The 27,406-nt window shown below is 39.6% G+C and overlaps 1 protein-coding gene across 2 annotated transcripts; it reads left to right on the top strand.

The window, feature by feature from the left end:
• The first annotated feature begins 102 nt into the window (after positions 1-102).
• parga (poly (ADP-ribose) glycohydrolase a) lies at positions 103-27,406 on the top strand. 2 transcript variants are annotated; one of them, XM_080036282.1, is made up of 18 exons: positions 103-242; positions 891-956; positions 1,150-1,830; positions 2,212-2,344; positions 3,026-3,148; positions 3,269-3,349; positions 4,321-4,395; positions 8,702-8,794; positions 10,836-10,990; positions 14,727-14,806; positions 14,918-14,978; positions 15,696-15,771; positions 17,785-17,932; positions 22,320-22,398; positions 22,682-22,790; positions 23,156-23,261; positions 25,154-25,282; positions 26,263-27,406. In XM_080036282.1, exons 2-18 carry the CDS (start codon positions 928-930, stop codon positions 26,442-26,444), a joined length of 2,340 nt encoding a protein of 779 aa, XP_079892408.1. In that variant the 5' UTR covers positions 103-242; positions 891-927; the 3' UTR covers positions 26,445-27,406. The 2 variants fall into 2 exon arrangements, with proteins under 2 accessions (XP_079892408.1, XP_079892407.1); XM_080036281.1 differs by having other exon boundaries at positions 894-956.

Here is a 27,406-nt window from a genome sequence, read left to right on the forward strand (position 1 = left end):
TCAGGATCCCGCCTCTTTAGAGTAGGAAAAGCGATTTGATTGGCTCCCGACTCTCCTGCCGTCAAGCGTAGCAGCTGGCTTGAACAACGGGTAAAAAGTAAACCAATAACCCAATAACCCATAACCGGACGGTGACAATTGGAGAGATATGTTGTCCGGGGAGAAATAGTTGTATATGAAAAGGATTAATGAATAATGTCATGCATCTCTGTCGGAAGTCTCACACAAAGAGGGGCGTGCTCGTAAGTTGTATATTTTTGTTTTTAATGGAGACTGCAGCGCTAGCTTGATTAGGTTGAATTACGTTAGAACCATTTACGAGAATAGGAGCTAGCGAATAAAAGCTAACGTTGTATATCTGTAGCCAATCAAAGCTAAGTTAGCTAAAGATGACTTGTTGTTTTTGCCCCTGCAAGACGTGCTCGCCTCAAGGGAGTGAGCTCCTATCCATGTCTCTCGTAAAATGATATATTGTGCCAAAACTCGAGTGACAATTATTACTATTAATATTGTTTAACTTGAAGCTAATGTCCAAAGTATAAGTGTGAGGGTTAGTTAGCTAGCCATTGTAGCTTTGTTTAACCTGCCAAAAGCAGCTTCGTCATTGTACACAATGACAGAAACTGAAACCAAAAGGTTTAATCAAAAGAGGGCGAATTAAAAGCCTAGCTCAGCCTCATGACACGAGAAAGTAGACCGAGCAAAGTCCAACAAACACACCTCAGAAGTTTTACTGGCTCCAATGTAGCCTCCGTTCAACAGCAGACAGAATGTAAACAAAGCTTTGTATTGGGATCATGTCGCTCTGTCATAACTTTGTAAGTTTGTTATGTAGAAAATCGTAAAATACGGCGCAGATAATCAACCTCTGAATGTTTTTCTTTCTCAAGCAGCTGTTTTTGACCCACCCCTTTTGACCTGTCAAAGATGGATGAAGTGATGGATTCTCAGATGAGGTAATGCAGTCAAGTTAGGTTTAGGTTGCATGCTTTATTGTAGCTTCTATTTAAGAAGTATAACATACCTGTTATAACGGGTACACTGTCATCCCGGGGAAAGGGAATTTATTGTTTTCATCAAGATAAAATAAACTCTGTAGATTCAGCTTACTAACAACACCCTCTCTTCTCTGTTTCTGTCCTGCTCCAGCGTGACGGCTGACGTCATGCCAGACAGTGTAAAGAGTGACGCGCCAGAAACAAACTTAACAGATGTTAAAGAAGACAAACTATTTTCTGAACCAGAAAAGTGTGACACTACAAAAGACTGTGCGGTAACAGAAACGGAGAACACACAAGATGGCGTAGTAGTAACGTCTCAGAATTCAATGGACTATGGGTCTGCGTGTGGGCCGGATGAATCTGCCCTCACGGTCGGCCAAAGTTCAAACAACGCTCAAACGCACTCTTCAAATGGACAGAAATCTAAGAGGCCTACTTCTCCTAGTCCACACCCTGTTAAAACAACCAGTGTTGCTGCTGGACACTCCCCAAATCCCAAACTCACCCTCTGTCTTAGCATGAGTCCCATGAAGGGCAAGAGTACACCCAGTGACGTAGAGATGCTCAGTCCAGACAGCCCCGTTTGTAAATCCATGCTGGAAGTCAAGAACTCTTCAGACAAGGATCCCGATGGCAGTGCCAGTGCCGAGGCTAAGGTATCGGCATCTCAGCCGTCTGTCAAGGACTCTGATGACTCTAGATGTTCGGCAAAAGACGGGGGCCATTTTGTTGCCATGGGAACTGAGGATGCTGAGACAGCGGAGTGCAGTGGCCCGTCAGATATGAGCCAGGACTTCATTGGAAGCCAGTCGGGTGCAGGTTGCGAAAGGTACAAATGAACATTTTCACTTCTCTGTAGGGCAAATAATAATATAGTAATATGTTGAAAAATGTATGGTTATCACAACTGTTTATATAGCGGTATATTATGTATGGCAAAGACTGTTTGAAGGGCGATACATTACAGCCTATTCCATGTGGTATTTAAGTATTTGTTTAATTATCGCAAGTGATATTGTCCTTGCAATATTCAACAAAAGTATGGCGTAGTATTGCATGTTTTCCTGATATTGTGCAGCCTTACTTCTCTGAACCACCTTTGTTTTTAATATAAGTGAATAACATTTCCTGTTGTGTCCTGGCTCTCAACCTCCTTCAATAGTAGAGTGATGTACTGACCAGATCTCTTTTTTAAAAAAATTCTGTGCAGTGCTCCATTCGAATTGGATAACATGGACAGAAGATGGCTGGGGACGCCCATAGACGAGCTGAACAGAATGCCCCAGTGTGCCCCGCCACTGTCTCACCTGAAAGCACTGCCTAACCACACTGTCGCAGTCAGGGTGAGTCTGAGCCAACAGCCAACGTTTTCTGTAATGTGTAAAAGAGAATATAGTGCAGTCAAAAAAATATTGTGGATGCAGATGTGACTACATTGCGTGATTATGGGTTTAAACTTGGGTGTTTTGAGCAAGATAGGGAAACGTGGGAGAGAGAGAGAGAGAAGGAAAAAGAAAAGCTTGTAAGATACGGACAGTGGGAATGAGACATTTCTTGGCAGAGTGAAGCAATCCTACACGATCCCCTCAGGGCATCTTGTCACTATAGCTTTAAGTCCTATCAGACTGTGTCCTCCACGGTCCCACGGGAACACTGTCAGTGCGGCTGTCTAGCTATTATTTACTCTAACCATCAACTAACCACTGCCACCAAGGCTATATCCCCCCCGCCCCCCATATAAAAATAATACTACATATTTATTTAATTTTTTTAAACAATTACATCTCCTCATTACTGTCAGGACAGCCTTCAGTTGTTTATTCAGCCAGTAAAGAAACATGACTTTTAGAAGTAATGAATTTGAAGGACTTCTAACTTTCACAACTTCACCAATACCAAGTTTCATAACTATTGCTACTATTGCACCTTACAGTAAGTTATCTCAATCACTACTTCTCTACACACAACTGTAACCAGACAAGACATTTCATTTTCTCTCTGCTAATTGTCTTCCCCTGTTACAGACAGATCTCCTGAGAGAGGGAGAGCTCCCTGTCCCGTACCCAACCAAGTTCAAAGACGCGTGGGATGAAGTGTCCGTGAAGATGCCCTGCTCCGAGAAGAATCTGTTTCCTATGGAGACTGAGGTGAACTACTGCATCACAGCTTTACATGTGTTTCAAAACATGACAATATACCACAACAATGTTATTATTACTTTTGAACATAGTAGTAAAACTAGTATGCCATTTTGCTGTGTCATGTAGGACGGAGGTGGTGTCCAAAGTCGGTGGGAGCTTATCCACACAGCCTTGCGCGGAGGGTTCAAAAGTTCTCTGGATGTGAGGGTAAGAGACCAAACATACTCTAAATAAAGCCCCTTTCACACTGGCCAATAAACCAGCTTACATCCAACCTTTCTCTGCAGTGTTAAAGCATACAATCGGCATTCACTCCCACATCAAATGACTCTGCAGTAGACACGTGTATTTATCGGCTTTGCCTCCATTTATGTGGACATCACACCCAGATAAACAAGTTAATTTGCACATTGACGTGGGCGCCAATGTCCGTCATAGCATTGTGCAGCATTTAGTGGGGTTTGACCAAAATATTAGCCTACCCGCTGATTTTGTTGTGAAAAGGGTATAAGACATATCTGTCCAGTCCATCCTTAAACAGCCTTTTAGATGTAAAATGGATTGCGTGTATCACTTTGTAGTGCTATGTCCTCACTAAAAATAAGTTAATTGTATTTTCCTTCTTCTATATGTTAGCAAACAATAAAATTGTGCATTATATTTATCCCCGGTAGGAAGGAGTAGCACAGGCTTGGTTAACTGTCCTGAACCCTCATACTCTCCACTATCCTCTATATATTGTCTCAGTAGAGCTGAACACTCTAAGATTGTAAATAAGTGGCACCAGAGAGACACAAAGTTGGCTTCTGAACATGACTGAGCTGTCATATATCACCAGTTAGGCTGTTTGCCTAACTGGTGATATATGACATCACTTGGAGTGTTAGCTCATTTGGCCAGCATGCCTTTGATACATGAGACTTTCTGCCCATACATTAACCCAATTGAACTGTCACAGCAGTTTCAATTATCCTAAAACCTATTCCATGGACAGCCACATGGTGGCAGAATTTGCAACAAATACAGCTTGTAATGTCATGTATTGGAAGACGAATTGTAATCTGTGCTCCTAAATATATCCTGAGTATTAAATGTGTTGTTAGTCTGCTGCCATACAGTTTAAGATAAATGAAAAAATACAGTTCAATAAATAAATAACTCCTTATTCTTCCCTCTAGGATGCGATATTGAGATACAACACAGCCCATGCAAAGAAATGGGACTTCACGGCCCTGAACCTTCTTTGCACAGAGGTAAGCTGTCCAAAACATGACTGGTCTTTTAGAAAAGATGACGCAGAAAGCTTATAACAATTTCCGTTATCCCCACTGAACATAATGTATTGCCTGAACATGTGTTAGGGCCGCTTAAAAAACACACAATATTTGTGTATTAATATTTAAGAAAAAAAATCCTGAATGAAGTTAGAACTGATCCTAAACTAGAATTGTTATAGCAAAGGGAGCCTGTATTTCTGTGTTTGGCTGAAAACCCATCTGTGAGCATACCCCCCCCCCCATAACCCCTATGGAGTACCTGAGAGTCTCCCAGGAGCACACAGCCATCACACAGTTAGGACAGATAAGCAGCCAGCATGGCGGCAGCAGCTGTTGCAGGTGAATCAGGGGAACGTCTTTTCTTTTTTTCTTCTTTCTTTCTCCTGTTCTCTCAATACTTCTTAGACTGTATTATAGTTAAGCCCTGTAATTAACGGCACATACCTGTTGTTAGAGAAAACCTTTTCCCCCTGTGGGATGAATCAGGCTTTTGTTGTTATGAGATTGCTTTTTAAAACAAGAAGAATTTCCAAGCATCAGTCCTTTTGTAGAAATCCCTTTTCTTGTAGGTACAGCTATTAGTACTACATGTCTACTGGCACCATATTAATTTTAAAGTGAGTTTACTGAACGTATACGGTACATTGCCACCTAAAGTGGCCATAAAAAGTCTTCTTTGGAATACATAGCAAACCATTTTTAGCTAGAAGCCTAATTTGGTCACATGCATTTAGTAAAATGTGTAGCTTATCAGCAAACTCTTTCTGGGTGAGTTCTTTTCTGTGTTGGAGCCTTAAGAAAAAAGATAATTATTTTAATGGAGCCTTTACAATAAGTAAGAACATTTGTACTTGTTATAGTCTATTCAGATAGATATTAGGACCTAATGTTCGTCCCTACTTTGTCATTGATTACTCAGCCAAATTCAGGCCGTTCCAAATGGTCTTTTCTTTAATCCTTTCAGAAACTTTTTATTTTTTTCTCTGGGTGGATCAATAGCGGTCCAAGCCTTTTTATAGCATGATCCAATTAAATTAAAAGGTTCCATCAAACCTGTAAAGATGCCGAGCACAGCCAGCAAAAACACTCGCCCTTCTAGGAGTCAATTGCGCCAATTGCGTTCTTTTTTCTGCTGAGGGATACAGCAATGCAGGCTGGTGCTCACAGGAGACGGACAAGTCATTTATCGGATATCAAAAAGAATAGTTTATTATATAATGTGTACAGTCATTTGCATAGTGGATAGAAAAACGTGAATACATGCATGTGTACACAGATACAAAATACATACTGTTCGTGACTGCTTTCTGTCAGTTACATTTGGATCAGTAGATGGTTGCAGGGGGATGGAGCTTTTAGATCGTCATGCCAACACACTGAGTATGAATGATTTACAGATGCCATTCCAAAGCAGACATGCTGCAAGTCAGCGATTTATCTTTCACACACAGACTAATGTAGTGAAGAATCACATAGAATTGTTAAACCATTCGTTGGGCAACCCAGTTGGTTACTAATAGACTGTTTACATTTCACTGCTTTTCTGATCATAACATTTAAAAAAATAAAAAAAAATAAAATTGTTTGCCTGTTTTGCTTAAATTTGTTTCTGGTTTGAATCCAAACTCAAGATTCAAGATTTAATATTAATGTTTTGTACTCGCGTACAGAGTGAAATCGAAATGCTGTTTCTCACCAGCAAGCACCATCAAAGACTAAAAATGAATTGAAATAAAATAAAAACACATCCGACACACAATTATGCAACCACGTTTAAAAACACAAGAGTTATGCAGGATTCTTGGTCAAGGCAACTGTTGTACTACTCAATCGGGCTGGCTAATTAAATCTGGAGCAGCATTTTTTTTTACAGCATTGGGGTAATTGTGGAGAGGTACATTGCCCCTGGGCAGGTGATTGACACTTCCGCTCAACGTGTAATAGCCATAGGGGGCTGTAAAAAAGAGTTATCCAAATTAGAGCTTGTCCGTAAATTGTCTTAGAGATTGTCCCCCTGCCAAATGAAACTGTCACTGTGTCACTTTCTGATAAATGTCTGGGAGCTGAGCGGGAAAACGGTCCGGGAGTAAGTACGTATGCACAGCTGATGCTCCGATAGAGAATGCACATTTAGCTTCAAGACAACAACACAATCCCTCTCACGTTTACTTTTTGTCACTTGGTCTCTCTCTTACACATTGATTACAAATACATTGAAATATCAGAGTTTCCCATTAAATGCATTTTTTTGCAGCAGGTTACAGAGCAAATACACAGTCATACAACACAGGAGAGGGCAGCAATCTTCAACCTCATAGTACAGCCATTGACAAAATAAAATGCCGGGGAAAAAAAGAGTTTTACAACCACTAATTGACACACCTTCTGTTCAACATTTCTTACAACTATTCTAACAAAAACACTCTAAATAGAGATGTCCTGCCAGGATATGAAAATAACTTATAAAGACCAGAATGGATGGAAGATCAATGTGTAATCGATCATTGGCCCATGCAGCAGTAAATCTGGATTGTCCTGTTGGATATCAGTCTCTCAGAAGTATTGATGTGAAAGATGTAAATTTCTGTATGCAGCCCAACGTGTGTGTTGTCGTAGTGGCCAGCTGCTGTAGCGACAGGTCAGAAGGATATTTGTACCTATTTTGGGGAGAAAAGGGTTGTCTTTGTCATTTTTTTAAGGGGGATAACCTCCCCCCCCCCTCCCCTGAAATCTACGCCTATGGCTGTGCAGAGGCTGCGGAGTCATCTTTCTGCTGCATCACTTACCAGCCTACCCATCTATTAGTCCCTTAGGAGCGCTTCACTATGTCTGCCAGCTCATTACAACTGACAGCGTTTAGTCAGACCCGCTCTGCTCTGCGGCCATATAAATGCCCTCGGCCAAATCACCCACCAAAAGACTTCCTGCCTGAAATCGAGCCACCCTGCCACTCTCTCTCTCTCTCCCCACAATTGGTCATTTGCATGTGCTCCAGAAGGTCCATTTAATCAACGCATGCTCCCACTGCTTACCTTGATAGAATAAGGAAAGAGATTGATGATTGTGGGTGACATTCCAAGCCAATACACTCATAAGTGATTGCGTTGTAAATCTGGGTCTATGATGGAATAACTGGGTGTTTATTTTAGCGGGGATTGCAGATGGATGCTGAGGTAAGCTACATGCTGAAGTATGGATGTCCCGGCAGCAGGCCATGGCAGGGGGAGCTCACAGATTGATGGTGGTTTTCTTCTAAGACTGGTTCTGTGTAGCGAGTAGCTCTGCAGCTCTTTCACTGCTGAGGTGTTGGTGTGGATTATTGATATCCAAGGAGTGAGAGTTCACCCTAAAACAACAATAAAAAACTCCCTATACCTACACTGACACTGAGTTTTCATGTTGGATATGAGAGAGATGAGTATTTTTTTCTTAGATATTGGTTACTGGTATTGGGTTATGACCTCAGGCTCACTGTCTAACAGTTATTAGACCGACTTTTTCATCTAGTAGTTGGCTGTGGCCGGCTACTCATATTTTTCCGACTCATTCTGTCTCTTTGACAAGCCAATATTGAACCGTATTGAACCCTAAAATACATTACCATAAGGTGATCACATTACTTGTTGTAAATCATATTGTATACAATTAGTTTTTTTCTTAATTTATAAAAGTACGCTAAAAACTATTAAAAACTAATTATAATAGATATTGAACAGAATCTCTATCAACACAAATTGTATATTTGAAAAGGGCGTAGTTGGAAAGGTATACATTTTTATAAAATCATATACTTACGGTATATGGCATTACTGAACCAACCTGTTACCTGTATGTGGTTGAACATTTTTTTTAAACTTATTTTTTTATGTCTTAATTGAACAAATGTTCTAATATAAATCATGAACTAACACTGTCAAAATAATGCATTTTTCTATGACTTTTTTTTCCTTCTTGATGTTCTTAGAATGATTTTTTTCTAACTTTGATCAGTTTACTTTGAAAGAAAAACTGCCGACATAAGAGTAAGATGTTCCAAGTTTTTCTTTACTCTGCCAAGAAGTGATTTGGTTGGACTTCAATGCTCTTGCTGGATTCATCTTTTACTAAACATTTTAGCTTCTGTGGCGTTCCAACCCAATATGTCTCTCTTCCGCTGTAATCAGTCACTCTGCCTGCCTGTTCTGAGTAACTGCCTGCCTAATCAGGCCGTCAGCTCCACAGAGAAATCCCATTTAACAATATTTCTGCTTGCATGTCTCCTTTTATTGTCTCTTATCTCCAGTTTCTTGAGCATCGCGAGGTCCAATGCCTGTTTGAGGAGATACTACCAGCCATGGTTGACCTGGCACTCAGTGCTACTCGTGTCTGTACAATGGTGAGTGCAGTTTATTTCTTTTTTCTATTCTACATACTACAGCTGACCGTAAAAAATAATCTAGTTAGCATGCAGTAGGCACACAATTGGGACATACTTTTACTTATTTATTTCATCATAACATTGCGCTTTGAACTTGCCTCTTGCTAATATATCCGTCACATTGCTGGTTGTTTTCATACAGAGGCTCTGTTGATGTGACATCCCTTCCGGTGCACACTGGATTGTGTGACCACAAAAATTGGGACACCGACATCCTAAATGTTTTTTCTACCATACATAGCAGAAAGTATTGGTATCGGAACACAGGTTATGTTTAGGGCAGATTGTGGGAGTTCTGTGGGAGAATATCAAAGGTGTGAGTCACTACAGTGAATAATGGGTTTAAAAAGTCAAGCAGGGAGGTGAGTCAAAGGGTTCAAGGTGGAGTCAGCCATTCTGGAAAATGCTTGTTGTTTTTTTGTCAAAATCAGTGAATATCTCCTTGCTATCCGCTACCTGTCTGTACTGTGTAAGCGCTGAAAACCCCCACAGTATTTATACACAGCCTAGGCTCTGTAAATAGTTCTGTAAACAAAGGGTATGTAAACAAAGGGGCCCACAGTATCTCGCAACATGCCCGTGTACAGAGCCTTGGCTGTAGGTTAACATTGTTTTTTATTTTCAGGGCCAAACAGTACGAGGCAGGTAACAGATCGTGAGGAGATATTCACAGATTTTGACAAACAATTTTGTGTTTTCCTTAGGAATTCCACAATAGCTATTCCCCCTCTAAGAAATGTATTTTATGGAACAGGGTTTGATATCAGCACTGTTGAATCTCAGAAGCCCTCTGTCTTTTATCACAGGTCTTTTAAATGTCATTCCCATTCGTCTTCATTTACGTTCTCTCTCATCAATTACAGCAATGCAAGAATTCCAAGATGTGTATTTTTCAAATACAGTTATACTGTATATCTATTTCAGAGTCTTCAGTTTTGATTTAATAAAGTCAATTAATCTCCCACACAATCTGTCTTGTTGTTCCTGGAGACAGAAACCAGGGCAGAACATCAAAGTTTAAAGGAATAGTTCAACATTTTTCATCTTTTTCAAAATTGCTCCCGATGGTTCAGAGAGCGCCTTGCATGGCAGCTACTGCCATCGGTGTATGATTGTGTGTATGAATGGGTGAATGTGGTAAGATATGTAAAGCGCTTTGGGGCTGAGAAAATCGGCTAGAAGGCGCTATATAAGTCAAGTCCATTTACCATTTACAATAAGTTAAAATATTTTTATTAACTGAACTAGGGATGGAATTTCTGGTTCAGATTTCAGCTCTGAATCACTTATAGCGGTTTGGATAATGAAGCTTTCTGACTATGTTTTGCAGCATTAACCGTCAAGGCTAACGTTTACGTTTGTGTTATTAGAGCCGGTATTGATCTGCTAGCTGGGCAGCCTTGGGAGGCTCTTTAGCCCTAATCAGTGAAGATAGATGGGCCCTGTGTGTCTGACTGAACGAACCTGAGGGATAGCAAGAAAACCAGGACCTTAATTACTACTACCACCACCAGCCATTTACCTAATGGAACTCTCCTTGTCTCCTCGGCTTGCTAGATTGCTAAACAAATTATCTACCTCCATTCATCCTCCCCCTCAGACCTACAGTACTGCACCCATGTGACATTGTGTAATTCTTCTTTGTCTGTCTTCACAATTCTGATCTCCTGTCCCTTATTTTTTATTAGAGCTGCAACAGATCACAAAACTCACGGTTTGGATTGTGTCACGTTTTTTGATTCACAAATCGGAAAAAAATTTGGATCAATAACAACAAAATTAAGGCAGCATTATTTGTCAAGGTTAAGGCAAAGATAACAAGACAAATATAACTTTGCTTTCAATGTATTTTATTTTAAACAAGGACAAGTTCATTTAAAAATAGCCTGTGTCCACATCATCATAAAAAAACTCAACTGAAGATGTCTATCCAATTTGTTGCACCACTAGTTTCTGGATTGATTCTGATTTCATTGACTCTTTGTCATTCTCTTTCCAGCCTATTCCCTTACTGAAGTCGAAGACGAACCACTCCCTGACTCTGTCTCAGGAGCAGATAGCCTGTCTGCTGGCAAACGCCTTCTTCTGCACATTTCCCCGACGCAACTCCCGCAAGTCAGAGTACTGCAATTACCCTGAGATCAACTTCTACAGGTAAAAAGGCACACCAACCCTTTGCTGAAAACTGGAGAGACACAAAGCAAGAGAGATTGTAGCCATTACTATTTTTATTCACAAAATGGGATTTGGCCATTAAGTCTTTAACGGAGTCTATTTATTTTAAGCAGGAGACAGAGTAGATGTTAGATTCAGGTATTGATTCTGTGTTGCCATAGTTGGTCTGCACACTTTAATAAAAAGCTTATTATGCTGTCTGACAGCAACATGATTGGTATCATTATCCTATTATATAGTATTATATATTATATTTTTCTAGTGGGAAATCATTGTGGAACACCCCGTGTTTTCCATTTTTTTTTTAGCATAGTTGCACGGTCAGGTTCTCTCAGTCTTTTCCAGTAACTGGGCATACATACATATATACATATATATATATATATATATATATATATATATATATTTGAGATATATTTGTATTATTTTTATTAGTTATTACAACTATCTTTAACTATCTGGTAGAGTTGTATTGAGTCCCTGTTTTTAGCAATCCTTCCATTTAGAGGAAAACAAACTGATTTCCATAAGGGGGCACTACTGCCTTGAAAACCCTGAATACATGAATTCTATGTTTTTACTTAGCCTCTCTACTCATTAGGTGAGTGTCCAGTTACTCTAACATACAGTAACATTTAAGCTTCTCATTCAATGTGCATGCAGTGTGTTGTAACAAGGTGAACTGATTTGATCTGACCAGTAAACAGATTTACAACTTGTGGTAACCACATTTTTTATTTATTTCTTAAAAAAACAACAACATATTTATGATTTTTTTTTAATTGTTGTAATCTTACATTACATGCTTAACTTCCCCTAACACCTTATAGAATTAAGGATGGGCAGAGACTCTTTGAACTCCATGTTATTGTCCAGTTGTTGTGTGTGGGAGGGAGAATCAGAGTAGGAGTGTTAAATGGATGTTCTCTGTTTCTGCCTACACAGAACCAGTGATCTGTTAAGAAAGCCTGGGACGGCTAATTGAAACAAATTTGTTTTGATAGACTCTTTAAAGGTGCACACACCTGTCTGTCTGTCTGTCTGTCTGTCTGTCTGTCTGTCTGTTTATGGCTTCTCTTAATCTTGCTACGTCATCCTTTTTTAAACAGAGGGAAGTGACGTATGAATGCAGGCAGGCCCATAATTGTAAGAGCGATAGCTGTTTACTTGTACTTTTTTGGGAGAAAAACTTAATTGTTGTTATTTTTGTTATTTCTGCACCATACTTTTGTTACTGACTTTCAGTAGACGTGTAACTGAATTAGCTGGATTGTTTTGGGACACTAACGTCTTGTGTATGTCTCTTTGCCTCAGCTCATAATGGTTGGATAGTTGAGATGTTGTGTATGGGTGAAGCATGGTTGCTAATGAGATTTTCTTGCCATCTCAATTACTGTATGTACGGACTGAGGGCTTCACTGGACATAATCCAGATATCACCACAACTCAATTTCCCTGTATTTCTTTTAGGCACCATCTCCTCATTAGTGCCATATGTGATAACTTCTGCTGTGGCTGCCTGACATACTGCAAATGTCTGTTTGGTAACACCTTATTAAGATAGCGCTTACACCATTTATAGAACATATACAATGGCTTTAGTACTATATCTATATACGGATTAATTAAAAATTTTCACCCACTATTTAATTTCTTTACAAAGTGCCTTACTCATGCTCTCTGAACCCCTAACCCTAAGTCCGCTAGTCGGTGTCTATTCTGCAAAATGTATCCTGGAGGAAAACTTGCTGATGGGATATTGTAAGTGAAGCACAGGGGGACGAGGATGAGATTTCCAGCATCAAATCACACCTTGCAGAAGACAGAATGACAACTATATATATATAGGATTCAGTCACACAATATATTGCGGCAATTTCCATTTTAAAGGATGGCCACATTAATTATCTGTTTCTAGTGCACTGTAACCTTATCTCTATACAGAATATATCTATAATTGTGATATCCCCTCACCACTGTCTAACCGCTAGTCCTAAGTAAATCTAGCGGTAATATTTTATTTAATAAATTCCAGTGACGGTCATATTGACAGTGTGATTTGGTTCACATTCTCCTTTCAAATTCCTAAATTGTATCTGAACTCCAATCGTACTCTTACAATCAGTCATCTGTATGTGTGCTGTGCATGATATCTGCCTCCACATCAGAAGTTAGCGGTCGGCTAATTGAAGAGGCCTCTGTATAATAAGGTAAGCATTGATTCTCGTTGCAGGGCTGGCTGTCTCAGACCCAATGCCTGCACTCGGTTTTGCAAGATACTTGGGCGGCCTGCCTTCAATATCACTATCAGCATTTCTGCCCGGCAGCGGAATATAGCAAAGAGGCTCTGTGTTTCTGAGAAGATGAGACGGGACAAGACAGCCAGTGCAGTCTACTCTAAAATGGTCCATGGATCGTTACTGGCCCTCTCTGCCTCACCCTCTCCCTCTCCCTCTTTCTCTCTCCCTCTCTCTCTCCCTCCCTCCCCCTGTAATTGAGGGAGTGTCCGTCACTTTGCTTATCGTCTACAGTAGCGCTCTGTCTTGGACAAGCAGAGCAGCAAGCAATCTGCTGATTGCTGTTTTGGCACAAGTGTCAAGGTTTGTCCTCCGTTAAGTGATGGATAGATTTCGAGGGGGGGAGGAGAGAAGGACTGATCCCCCTCAGTGTTTTCCTCTGATTGAGAAGAAAATGACATAGGAAACCTCTTTGTTTTAATAGTTCAGTCAACAATGCATGCTGATTATTGAGAAAATAACCATCCGTTGTGTTTTATAAACTGTGTGAGCAAGAAAGTCCTCCCTAATTTGCAGGAAAATAGCCTAATTGGTAATGCTTAAACTGTCAGAGTGGACGAGAAACAGATAATCATGTGACCATCCTTAAAAATGAAAAATGGCGCAATATATTTTGTCACTAAATCCTACATATATAGTTTTCATTCTGTCTTCTACAAGGCTTGATTTGTGGCCATACTGGAAATATCACCCCGATCCACCTGTGTTTCACTAACATTACCTCACAGGCAGGTCGTCCTCCAGGCTACATTTTGCCGAATAGACCCTGACTTAGGAGCTTGGGGTGGGTGGTTCACTGAGCATGAGTAAGGCACTTTGTAAGGAATTTTAAATAGTGGTGTGAATAAGCATTTGATACACAGGAATTGCTTTTAATGAATTTGTTACTTTCTTACTACAGAGTCCTTTTAGTGCATTAGCTTTTCATTGTGTTTGTCCCCTCTGTTTTAATTATTTTTTACTGGCCTGGACAGAAAGCGGTAGGAGGCCAAATATGAATGCTGAACTATTATTTGTCACAAGCTTAGGTCGCTTTTAGTGGAGGGAGTGCACCGGTATGGGGTGATTTTAAGCTGCCTACACGATGCTGTATTTTCCTCCCTCCTCTCACTATTCACCCTAGTTTTTCATGTTAACTCTCTGTAGAACTAAGACATGGCCTGAGGCAGTGCCATTGTGTGAAGAATGGAGGTAGATGGGAAAGACATCATGCCAGTTGAAAAGCTTGACCTCACTCGGGCTATTGTGCAGTGAGCTGAAGATAATGCCTCAACATCAACCACTGTGATCTGATAAAAACACATACAATATCATTTTTATAAAAAGAATAATATTTCTGTCCGACTCCGAGACTCTAAAGACTTTCTATTCTTCTGTTGAAAATAAATCCCTAATCCTCATTTTGCTTTTTGTCTCAGGTTATTTGAAGGTTCGTCGACAAGGAAAATTGAGAAACTGAAAACTCTGCTTTGTTACTTCAGGAGAGTTACCGAGACAAGTAAGTAACTGAAAAAAATCCCTAATATGTAGCTCTGTTTTTTTGCTCTGTAATGATATCCATGTTCCTAATGTTTTGATGATTTTCTTTATTTTATTTCTCTTTATCAAGGGCCTAAGGGTCTGGTAACATTCACAAGACAAATATTGAAGGATCCTCCAAACTGGAACAGGTATAACTCTCTATTCTACTATGTAATGAATTTAATGAGTCCGTATTAAAAGAGATTCTTTTTTCAAATATGAATTGATTGCTATTGAAAAAAACAGTGACTTTCCAAATGTAGTTAAATTGTATCAAAAATGTATTTAAATGTCTCTACAAGTTGATTAAAACAAATCAGAGTTCTATTGATGTTGTCTGAACAAGGACCACTCATATAACATCACCACAGTTTCTTGGCGTCTTCATCCATTCCTACCTATGAAACACACTGATGGCAGCGTTGTACTATTCCATTTTTAAATTCAAACATAATCATAGCCAGAGTTCTTTCCACCAACTTAGCATGGGGTTATCTTCACAGCAGGGATTGGAAAGTTCTTCAGTGTCCCAGATGAGGCTCAGGCTACTTATCTAACCTCCAATAGCATGGATGTTAGACTGCTCATACATATTCAAAAGAAATAAAAGATGGTGTTGATCTGAAGAGTTGTCCTATACAGTAAAGACTAGAGAAGTTTAGGGTTTTAATGTATTATTTTATTTTATTTAAAATGTAAAGCAACATTGAATGCTAATTCTCCTTACATTCGAACAAGAGCTATTTCTTTTAAAAACGTTTGCAATGAAATCCCTTTAATAATGAATTTAGTCATTCATGTTGAAACAGTTAATTACTCTTTAGTGAAAGAGTATTTTTAAGTTTTGCATTCTGTTTTGTGTGAAGTTCCCAGACTAAGCTGACACGCCTACATATCACTTGTGAGGGGACGATTGAGGATGATGGATACGGGATGCTGCAGGTAGGAATTGCTTTACACTTTTGCATCAAAATACCAAGTTGAACTAGTTATTAAACACAGCATTACAGTTAGAATATACAATGTATGGATGTTTTTCTACCAGTGCCCGCTCAAGTTAAAAGACTCCTTGTTGTAACATTGGTACCACAACATCTGTGTCGAAACTGTTGGTGTCTCATTCAATACAGCGTGCCTGTTTTTCACTTGTTGCTGTGTTCAAACCAGACTAACATGATGGTTACCCCCACCATTCTTTCAATTTATCTTTCAAAAGTCAAAGAGACTCTTTTGCTTGTCTGAAAAGTTGTCCACTCACTCCCTGCAGAAAACAAAAACAAAACAAGGTGTACAATTTGCAGTGCATATCTGGGAAGGTTATCGTCTGTATGACTGCATTGTGTCACTCCCCACTCCCCTGGTTGTCCTCTGGTGCATTTCTTACTGAGGCTGACAGCTGAGTTATACACTTGAGTAGCTCAGAGAGGCAAGGGTGTAGTGGGAAGACCCTTGGGTGGGGGATGAGGGAGAAGGAGGAAAAGATGACGAGAGGGAGAGCCATCATACTGCGGCGACCCAGTGGGCCAGTAGCCCTGCAGGAGGATTGATAGCTACTTCACCAGTCTGGGCACCGGCTGTGTGTTGAGTTTTTGGAAAGGGCACAATGGGCTGTCATTCTGTCAGAAGGTGAGATTGAAAGGGTGACAAGGGTGAGCTTATGGGTGAACCAGTAAAGGAGGTGTGGAGTTGAGCGACTGGTAAACACGCATGCACGCACACACGCACACACACACATACACACATGCACACACACGCACACACACACACACACACACACACACACACACACATACACACACATACACACACGCACACACACACACACAAACACACACACGCACGCTCGTACAAACAAACATGTTCACTGTCACACAGACTGACGTAGCTGTGGGCCAGTGAGCAGAACTTTCACCCCTGACAGTATTGTTTGATTGAATGGGCCGTCCTCTTATCCATGCCACAAAAACAAGGCGTGAGCTTACAATGCATGAAGCTCCAGTACGGTGTCAAAATATTTTCCTACATCGAAACTGGAGTCCCGGAAAATAACCACAAGCTGCTGTAATTCCCCAGGGATTTCAACAGATAATTTTGTTTTTGTGTCTCAGTGAATCATACCATGAACTTTAGGACATTGATTAACAAGAGTAAAGCAAGAACAAAGTCCACAGCCATGCCAGCAGCTATGTGAGGTTGTACCGTTGTGAGAACTGTGATACTTTGAGCTAAATGCTAATGTTGGCATGTTAACTCAATGACAATGCTAACAGAAATAAAGGTTAAGTATGTAAACCATCTTAAGGTGAGAAACTGGAAGAAAAAATTTAGTTTTTCAAGCACTGCTCAATTTTGAGATTTTTTTTGGTCTATTTTGCTTCCATAACATGTCTTCTTTCATCAGTGCTCCCACCTTCATCAGAGTAGGAAAGAGCACCTATCTTAATTTTTGCTGCAATAGATTTTTGTCTTTTGGGTTACGTTTATTTTTATTTTGAAAACACACAAAAACATGCTCACTAATAATGTAAATATTATTGGTGTTCCAACAATATCTTCAGAATGAATGTGTGTTGTTTGCTCCGATTTCTTAATTTGATTATTTACAAGCAGGAAGCAGTGCAGGGATCCTTAGATATGTATCTGTATTAAACGACCATAGAGGTTGACGGATAATAAGGAGACATAAATAGAGTCATTTGTTCAAATAATGGGAGTGACAGTAGCTAGACCTCACAGTTCTTCCCAACTGCACTGAATGGCTAGGGCAAAGGGCACTATATTAAAATTGAACAATAATTTGTTATCTTGTAAATATATGGTCCAGCTAATCCCGTATTAACTTGCACCTCAACCATGTGTTTTTCAAATGGGTCCTTGTCTATTCCAACTATTCATGAACAAAAAACACATTTTTTTTTTAAAATTCTTATTATCTTTTTTATTCTATCTTATTAGGTGGACTTTGCAAATCGTATGGTAGGTGGAGGAGTAACCGGACATGGGCTGGTCCAGGAGGAGATCAGGTTCGTCATCAACCCTGAACTCATTGTCTCTCGACTCTTTACCGAATGTTTGGAATACAATGAATGCCTCATTGTCACAGGTAAACTACATTTTCAGCCTTCAGGTACTGCTTTGTATCACATTAATTACTGTCTCTCATGATCACATTTACTTTGTTTTATCCGGAATGTGTGACTGTCGTTTGACGTTCCTTCCTCCCTTGTGGCTTTCTTGTCTTCGCTTCATTTCTTGATTTAAAAAAAAAATGCGATAAAACAGAAAATGATTGTCCACGGAGATAGAACAAGGGCTTCAGATTTACAGAGCAGTTAAATGTCATCATAAAACAAAGTTTGAAGAGTACAATAAATGCCCACAAAACAACATGAACATAACAAGATAGGTCAAGAATTTAAGATCAATCACGTAATGGGATACGGAATAAAATACCTTTTTTCAAGTTTTCTGTTTCCATTTGTAGCTGACAACGACAAGTAGAGAGAGTCTGGTTGGTGACCTCAGGATTGCCTTTTCAGCTATTAGCAAATGAAGTAGTTTGTCTCTATCGCGGCGTGATTTCTGGCACACACTAAAGGGGTTGTTGTTTACATCTGTGTATAAAACAGATGGAGTCAGCACCTCCTTCCAGTCTCAGGCTGTGCTACTGTACCAGGAGATACAGTTAATTTCCCTCATTTGGTTGGTATTACGTTGCAGCCTCTAATCAAGGGATGTGAGTGTATTTGGTTGTAGTTCAGTTTTGAGGTAAAGATGGAGCTTCTGCAGTGTTCCAGACATTATACTAGACCATTGCAACGTTTGTCGCTGTTCTTCATGGCTGTAAGTTACATGGACAAAAAATTGCACTGTCAAAAGCATCTTTGTGGTGTCCTCATACAGATAACATTAAAGGTTTTTTACAAGTTACTTTCCACCCAGTTTAGACTTTATGTGACATGGAGTGTATTGGGAATGGAGCCTTTGTGGAGCAGACATATACTGTGCTGTTGCTGCCATTGTATATTTCTTGGCTGCTGTTATCTGACATTTAGCATCTTGTAGATCAATAGTAACAGAAAACCAATGTGAACTGGTCATACAAGACCATAGAGCAGGTATCATGCTCGGATGGTATACATGAATAAGGGGTGAGTCCCCTTATACATTGTGCATATACTTAAATACGTATACTTTCTATACAGAACATTCATTGCTTGTTATGTTCCTCTTTCTCCTATAGACACCACACACATCTGCGTGTCTTCAGATTTCTAGTATTGCTAGACTACAGTAATGTTGTGTTGTTGTTCTCCGAGTTGTTTTCTCCTGTTCATTGAGCCCTGTGTGTTTATTGGGCTCCTTTCATTTTTGTCCCATCCTTCTATCCATTTCGGAAGGTAAATCCATCGCATTGATTCACTCAGGACTGCCCAGTTATCCTTCATTTCTCTCCAGCAGGATTGCTCTATTCTTCAACCTCCAACTCACTCTGCTTCGTTCAACCTGTCTTAAGTGTGTTCTTTCTCCTCCTCCCCTTCTCGCCCACAACTGTTCAAAATAAGTGCAAGCACGGCGTAAGATCTGGTAGGCCCATTATAGTTAAAGGTGGAGTTAGCGGTTCTGGGGAATGCTCGTTAACTTGTCAAAATCACTTTTTTGTCAAAAAAAACTGTGACTATAAAAAAGTGATTTTGAATGGAAACAAGCATTCTCCAGGATCACTGACTCCACCTTTTTAATATTTGTAGATTATGTGCAATTACTGCCTAAAAAATTTAAAGATAAACATCAATGTAGGAGTTGACGAACTATAAAAGCTTGTATGCGCTAAATCAAACACATACACGTGCTGTCATTCTATTGCATGAAGTCTTGTCTCATTGCCCCCTCACCGCGGTTCAAAATAAACGTCCTTAATTGATGAATTAGTCAATTGATTTATGCCCACATAATTTTTGTTTTATTGTCTAGTTTGGTTGGCAAAACAATATTTAACATCAGCATGTCCTGCATTCCATTGGGACATTAAAATGAGCCTTCAGATTTGCCTTTGATAACGCAAGAGGCGTCATTATTCTGGTTTGATGATTATCCGTTTGACATGAGGGCATGTATTATAACCTAGCCATGTGTGCACAACCTCAAGTATAAATGGTGCTCCCACATGTCTGCTCTTGATTGATTGTGTTGGTATGTCCGCTTTGAATTTGTATGCAATGGCAAAGACACACAATATGAAGAGAATAGGAGTTTGCCAGTTCAATCGACTACATCTCATACAACTTTAAACTTTACATATTAACATTTATTTAGAATGACTGACTGAAGTGGTGAAACAGCTTATTGTTAACTTTTACAAAGACCAAAAACTAGTCTGAAATGTGAATAATTAAAGGTTTATTAAGACCCATATAATCCTCCAAAAGAAGGGAGATTTGAGGTTTAAGACTCAAAGGTTTAAGGAATCCTGCCTTTTTATATTATCAGTGTTTGCACACATTCAGAAAGAGCCAACATTATTCCAGTTAAAGCCCCTGACCAGACCTGTAATACCACCAAACAAACACACACCGTCAGTTCTGTAAAGTCAATGTTAAAATCGACTTCTGTCTCCATCAGTACCTTTGTGCCCAGCAAGCTAAACATTATCAGTCTTGTATGGCGCCATATTGTCTTCTTTGAAACTCCCACATCTTCCAAGTCACCTTCAGTGGACAGTCACCGCGGCCCCTCCCTCTCTTCCCATCATTCTGCCTGCCTCTCTCTTCCCCCTTCTCCGCCTCTCCACTTAACTTTATTACATTTGGACAGAAAGGAATTTATAGCCCGGCTAAGGTCGTAGCTCCACTAATGGAATGGGCCAGTTACGCCATAGATTCATTAAAACCTTGCAGAATATTCCTTGCACGCATACAGTGTTTTCCCGTTATGTCTAGATTTTCTTTCTTGACCCTTTTTATATTCGTCTGTTTTTCTCTTTTGCCGAGTTAAAGGTGGAGTCAGAGATTCTGAAGAGAATGCTTGTTGTCAAAATCACTTGTTGTCAAAATCGGTGAATATCTCCTTACAATCCGCAAGCTGTCCTTAAAAAAAAAAGTGGTTCTAATATACAGCTTAGGCTTTGCAAACTCATATGTAAACAAAGGATATGTAAACAAAGCTCATTCTCTCATTCATTTTGACAATATGCATTCTCCAGAATTGCTGACTGCATCTTTAACCCTGTGGCATTGTCTTTAGAGGTTTACTAACATGTGTCTTACACGTCACATCAGTGTTCTTGTCCGTAGGCGTTTCCGGATCGGAAGGTAGATGAGGGGCCCTGATGTTATCTAGTGATGGAAGCTTGTTTGGCAGGAGGTTGTCATGGGCGGTTGTTAGGATAAATAGGATCAAGGTGAAGGAGGAGGCTGATGGAGGAAGTGATATGGTTACCCTGTGGCTTGACATTAGGAGTCGTGATGGTCGTCTAAAGTAATTCATTTGACTGGGTTTGGACTATGGCGCAACATATTACAAATAAATGTTCTTTTTATTCCCTCAGCCGAGGCTTAAACTCTACATAGAATCATAGCTTTCATTTGTCCGGGTGTACTGTCATTTTGGGGTTATGTCCTGGCTGCAATACAGGCCCATTAGCTTGATTCATACTTTGTCTTAGAAAGGTTAAAACAAAATCATAATTCATGCCTAACTTTGAGTCTATCTTATATTCTCAGGATTTGTAGATGCTACTTGCTTGAAATTACATCAAGTAAATTAGGAGAAAGTAAAAGCAGTGTTTAATTACTAGGTTTCTGGTGATGATTTCAAAAAATGACATTTACAATTGCTTCTAAAAAACTTATTTTTTCGTATTATTGTGAACCTAACATCTAAACTCTCTCACTCTACCAGCACACACAGTAGAATCTGCATGACTATGTTAACCACATGTTTATAACTCCTGCTCCGAAGTGCTGAGTAACGCCCTCACAACTTATGCATAATGTATGGGCGCCTTTTAATAGGCATCATTTTCCGAACAGAGCACTGCTATATTTGTAATGAAGAACGAGCAAACCTTTTGAGCTCTGAGCATATCCCAGTTACACATTATAGAAAGGCTAATGTCTCGGCATGAGAGGTGTGTTGGAAAGTAAATGAGCGATACAGTCATGTTTCATGTTTTCCCCAAAGCATTATGCAAATGTAGCCCAAGGTTAGCTTCTTCTGTTCTTCTGAGCCTTTCTTCCTATTATGGCTGAGAGCTTTTCATTTTCAAAACCCCAAAGCGGATTACTTATTAAATCAATGGCCTTTATTTATGACAATCCAATACAAGCTGATACTGTGCACTCACATGGGGAAGCCACAGCGAGCACTACATTTGATTTAAGAAATAAGGCGCTGAAGCCGATTTAGGACAACTGTGTGCTGCTCTGACTGTGAAATATTAATGTTTTTTTAAATTTATTTCTTGACTTTTATTTGTTATTGTTCTGCAGGTACCGAACAGTACAGTAAATATTCTGGCTATGCTGAGAGTTACAAGTGGAAGGCTAAACACAACGATGAGACTCCAAGGTAACTTTACTCAAATGGCAAAATCTACTTATTGTTCATTCTTTTATTCATTTTGTTTTTATTATTTATGTATTTTTTTAAATTGTTACTTTATTAATTTTTTGAATGGTTCAAAATAAAGATTTCCTCCATCAATTAATTTGTTGTTTCGGGATTCTTCTGGTCTTTTGTTTTGATCTAATAAGACATTAAATTCAGACAGAAAAAGTTTGACCAAGCTGGGACAGTCTTTCTAAGTCATTGTCAGTCCCATCTCCCAAATTGTTTTTATTTTAATTTTAAGGGATGACTGGCAGAGACGCTGTACAGAGATTGTGGCAATCGACGCTCTAAAATTCAGGCACTTCCTAGAGCAGTTTCTCCCAGAGAAGATGGACAGAGAACTCAGCAAGGTGAGAAAGGCATAGTCATAGTCTGTATTTGCAATAACAACAATTAGTTGGATTAAATACAGTATTACACAGCAGTACTTTCATTTACTACAGCTTTTTCTATTTAGGAATTAGGCAAAATAATATGCGATAGGGTGCACTTACATTTCCTTACAGAATTTTACACTTAAACAATATAGCTTGTTACTTTTTGATGTCCAGCCATCGTGAAACTCGCTAAACCTACTTGTGATACAACATTTATAAATTCTAATATATACTGTATTGTGCAAATTGTTGTTATTACTACTAAAATATTGAAAAGTTTCTCATGTCTTCTTATTCCCCACTTTCCCTTCCTCTTTCCATTTGCATTTTTTCCCAAGGCGTACTGTGGATTCTTCCGACCTAACGCCAACAGCAAGCACCTCTCTGCAGTCGCCACGGGCAACTGGGGCTGTGGAGCTTTTGGTGGAGACACTCGGCTCAAAGGTATTATTAGCTGAATTACAAACGGGGAAAGGAGAACAAAATATGTAGAGCAACAAGTATTTAGAAATTAAAGCTATAGTGTGTATGTTTTTCATATACATTCATTTTGGTTACATTCAAGCCATCGCCAAACGAGTTGACACAGAGTTGTCAATCAGCTCTACAAAACTCTCTCTGTATTTCTAAGTATGGCAGCGTTTACAAACTGGTGTCACCCCCTGACACTGGCACAGGACCTCAAAAAAATCCCAAGAAGCGCCCAAGAAATGTTCCAGTTGTTTATTCTACAGTTTAGAAAAACCTGGACGTACTGTACATCAGAAGGATGAAAAAAAAAATCCATTTGCCATCACCAAAGGCTTACCACATGTAGATGGGCCGACAGTGTTGTTGAATTTCCTCAGAATTCCTCATGGGGGGCGACAAAAGCTGTGCACTATAGCTTTAAGGTTTTTTCATATGTGGAGCTGAGTTGTACTGCTGATGCAGGGTAGCATAAACATAATACTTCTCACATACAAATTTTAACCCTGAATTCTAAAACACAAGGTAAATATCAGTGGTCAGAAAGTATTCAGCTGAACTGTAGGACATACTGTACAGTACAGTACAACACAGTCACAGTACCGGTCTCTCTAACCCCCCTGGTCAATTAGTAGCTCTCCCAGGGTGTCACTCAGCCCTTCCCTCACGCCCTTTATTGATCAGCTGACACACATTTATGTTTTCCATTAAAAGGCCAATTGATTACCGGGAAGGGACACCATAAATCCAGGCTGATGCAGGTCTCTCCCAGCTAACACAACATTACTCTTCATAAGCAGCGGCTCCTTACTGTCCCCTTGACTACACCATGCTGCAAATTTTGACCAGCTGTGTGTCTACGTTAGATTCATTTTTATAATCTATCTATAATATATCCTAACAAAACGTTGCCAGTTGATTACTTACAGTATATTAAAACAATAATTTTTTTCTGAAATGTTTGAATACATGTGCAAATGTGGCAATATCTAACTAATTATGCAAACATTTGCATCTCCTTAAAAATCTAATGTTATGTTGGATAAAGCCATAGTTAAAATCTTTATTTCATTTTAACAGCATATTGATGTCCAAAGCTTTTTTGGGATGCATCCTTTAAAAAAAATGCTATGTACAGGTCTTAAAAATGCATTTGTCATGTTTTTAAAAAGAAATGTATCATAAAATAAGAAATTAACAAACTGTTACACCTACTGTAAATACAATATAAATGTCCTGCATTATGGATGAAAATGCGATAACTATACGTTTATATTTATGTGCAGGTTCATTTAGCAATGAAGCCTTTATTTCCTCTTTAGTGTGATAAGAATAGAGCCACTGGACTTGACAAAGTCCCCTAGGAACACATTAACTTTTGGGGACCCCCGCCCTTTCCGTGGACCCCTGCACATTATAAGCACAGCTTGTATTTTTAGCAAGCAAAGCAATAACTGTATTTTACATTATAGTCCTGGGGCTGACTTGTGATGTGGTAGTTACAGACGCTGCTGTTATGTTGTCGTAAAAGATTACAGACCTTTTGCAAATGATGGTTTTCCCTGTTTATTAATCTGGAATGTATATCCATTCTGTTAAATATTTAACAGTCTTAAGACCTTATTTGCAATGGGGCTAAAAGATTGAGTGCCGTCGATGGGGCTATGCTACCAGTGGCGGACTTTTGACTCTTCTGATACAAATGACCCCTGTCACTTGTGGGGTTTTTGTTCTGCCCAAAGCCTTGCCTTGTCCAGCTTATTACTTAGTTTCCTACAAAAGAGTTAGTTTTCAGTGTCAATTACACATTTATGATTTTGTTCTGAAACTGGATATATTCTTTGCTGTTCTCCTTCTCCCTCTTTCAGCGCTGATCCAGTTGATGGCTGCAGCCGAGGCTGGGAGGGACGTGGCGTACTTCACCTTTGGAGATGCGCAGCTTATGAGAGACGTCCATGAAATACACACTTTTCTCACTGGGAGACAAGTCACCGTCGGTAAGACTCACACACAATACCAAATATTCTTCTAGATTTTTTTTTCTCCTTTGTTTTCTTTATCATTTCCACATATAATACAACATCCTCCGGAGGACCATTGCACTACCAGTGCTGTTTCTCTCAACCAGCAGATGAAAGTTCAAATTATCAAAGGGCACTGAGACTGAAAGTTATCCTTTTAATAAAATCAAACAATACAAAGGAGGTTAAATGAAGAAATTAAGCAATGAAAATAAGATGAATACAAAATTAAAAAATAAACATACCAAAAATATCAAGTTTTTAGAGTCCAACAGGAGGTGCTATGCCAAACAGATTTGGGTTTAAGACTGTCCTCCTAAGATCGAAATGGTTGCCATAGGAGAGCTCTGTTGAGCTCTTTCAGTAAATGACATAATTAACATGCATGGTGATGGAATCAGCCACTATTGGACTCTTGAGGCTCGTACGACACATGGAAATTGTCCTTGCTGGCGTCTTTACAGGGACAGTGCGTATAAATAACAGAACGTATTCCATCTGTATGTTAAGTTATTCCACTTTGTGGGCCATCTCCGTTGCTCAGCCCATCCATTCAGCCTTTAGCTGCAGAGTGGATTACTGCCTGAACTGACCCCAGCCTCTCCCCTCCCCCACTTTTCATTTTTCTTGCGCTGACATTTATTGAAGCCTTTCAGAGAAATTCCCCTCCAGCCATCCATTTCCTAAAGTGGAGCTAGAGAGAAAAAAGCTCACAGTGTGTGTGTGTGCGCGCGCGTGTGATTTATTAATAAGCCCGAGCACACTTTCTTTTTTATTTTACGTTAGTTTCTCTCTCTCTTCTTTGCTGTTTGACTCTCAACCCGTTTGTCCTTTTTGTCTATTTCTCTTAAATCTTATTTTATCTTCCTCCATATTTCTTCCTTCTCTCGACCCCTGCTACACTCCCCTCCCCCTCTCCATCCCCCTCTCCATCCCTCTCTCCTCACCACTCCCAGGGCGGCTGTACAGCCTTTTGCACCAGTACTCCAGTTCTGTGTGTAAGAATTGCCGCACGCCCCGACCCGACGAGACCCTCTACAGTTTCATCTATGAAAAAGTCTCTTGCTCCACGACCGCCGACGCCCCCGACGCTGCAAAGGATTGTGGGACGTCCCCTTCGACGCCAGACTCTCAGTAACACGGGGAGAGTCTACATGTGTAAAAGGGACTCCAGGTTCATAGACCTCAGTGTGCACTTGCCTACAATCACTTTTTCTCCTCTCTTTCTCAAACACACACACACACACGCACACACACACACACACACTTAAACACACACACTTAAACACACACACTCCCTTTAAGTTTGTGACCCCCAACACACAAACTACCAACACACAGTCTTGCCTTATTATTGGAGGCTTGTAGTACAGTACATCACCAGATGTGGTGAAATGTTTCAGAGACTTATAGCAATAGTAAATCCTGGTTGCTGGTAGGCCTTTCTTTACTTAAAAATGTGATGTGGTATTATTCAGTTTTGACATACTAATTACAAATATGGCCAAATATTCATCATATGCATGGTTATGGACACTTTTTCTCATTAATTATCCAGGTCATGACACTACTTTATGGCTATCTTGTCCTACATTGTATTATATGTTGCTCCTATAAGTCAGTGGTGAGGTTCCTGAATGCTGGGAGATGATGAGATGCCATACTGTAGTCCCGGAGCACGCATGGTAACATTTATTTATCAAATATTCTGCAAATATATGCTGCTCTTCAACACGCATAATGTCTCTGAGACTTATTTTGACACGAGTCAACACTATCAATCAATCGATCCCTGGAATTTAGGGTAATTTTCATCTCATATTCAGTGTTAAGCGCATTATTGCTACTGTATATACAAATAAAGGGGAGCAGATTAAGAACAAATTGCACGCAAAATATTATTTTTGTTAATGGTTTTTACTCAATATTTACTTTGGGGATGTAATTATGTTTTTTATTATTTACTGTATTTTCTGATTGACGATGTGGGTTCTATTTAATAATGGGTTCATAGGCTGTAAATGTATTTGCATAGTGCTGTACTGTAGGGTTTCAGTTGTACTCTTTTAAATATATAATTTCTTAATTAAAGTATATCCT

This window comes from Ammodytes marinus (genome assembly GCF_949987685.1).
Source record: "Ammodytes marinus genome assembly, chromosome: 11".
Classification (NCBI taxonomy): domain Eukaryota; kingdom Metazoa; phylum Chordata; class Actinopteri; order Uranoscopiformes; family Ammodytidae; genus Ammodytes; species Ammodytes marinus.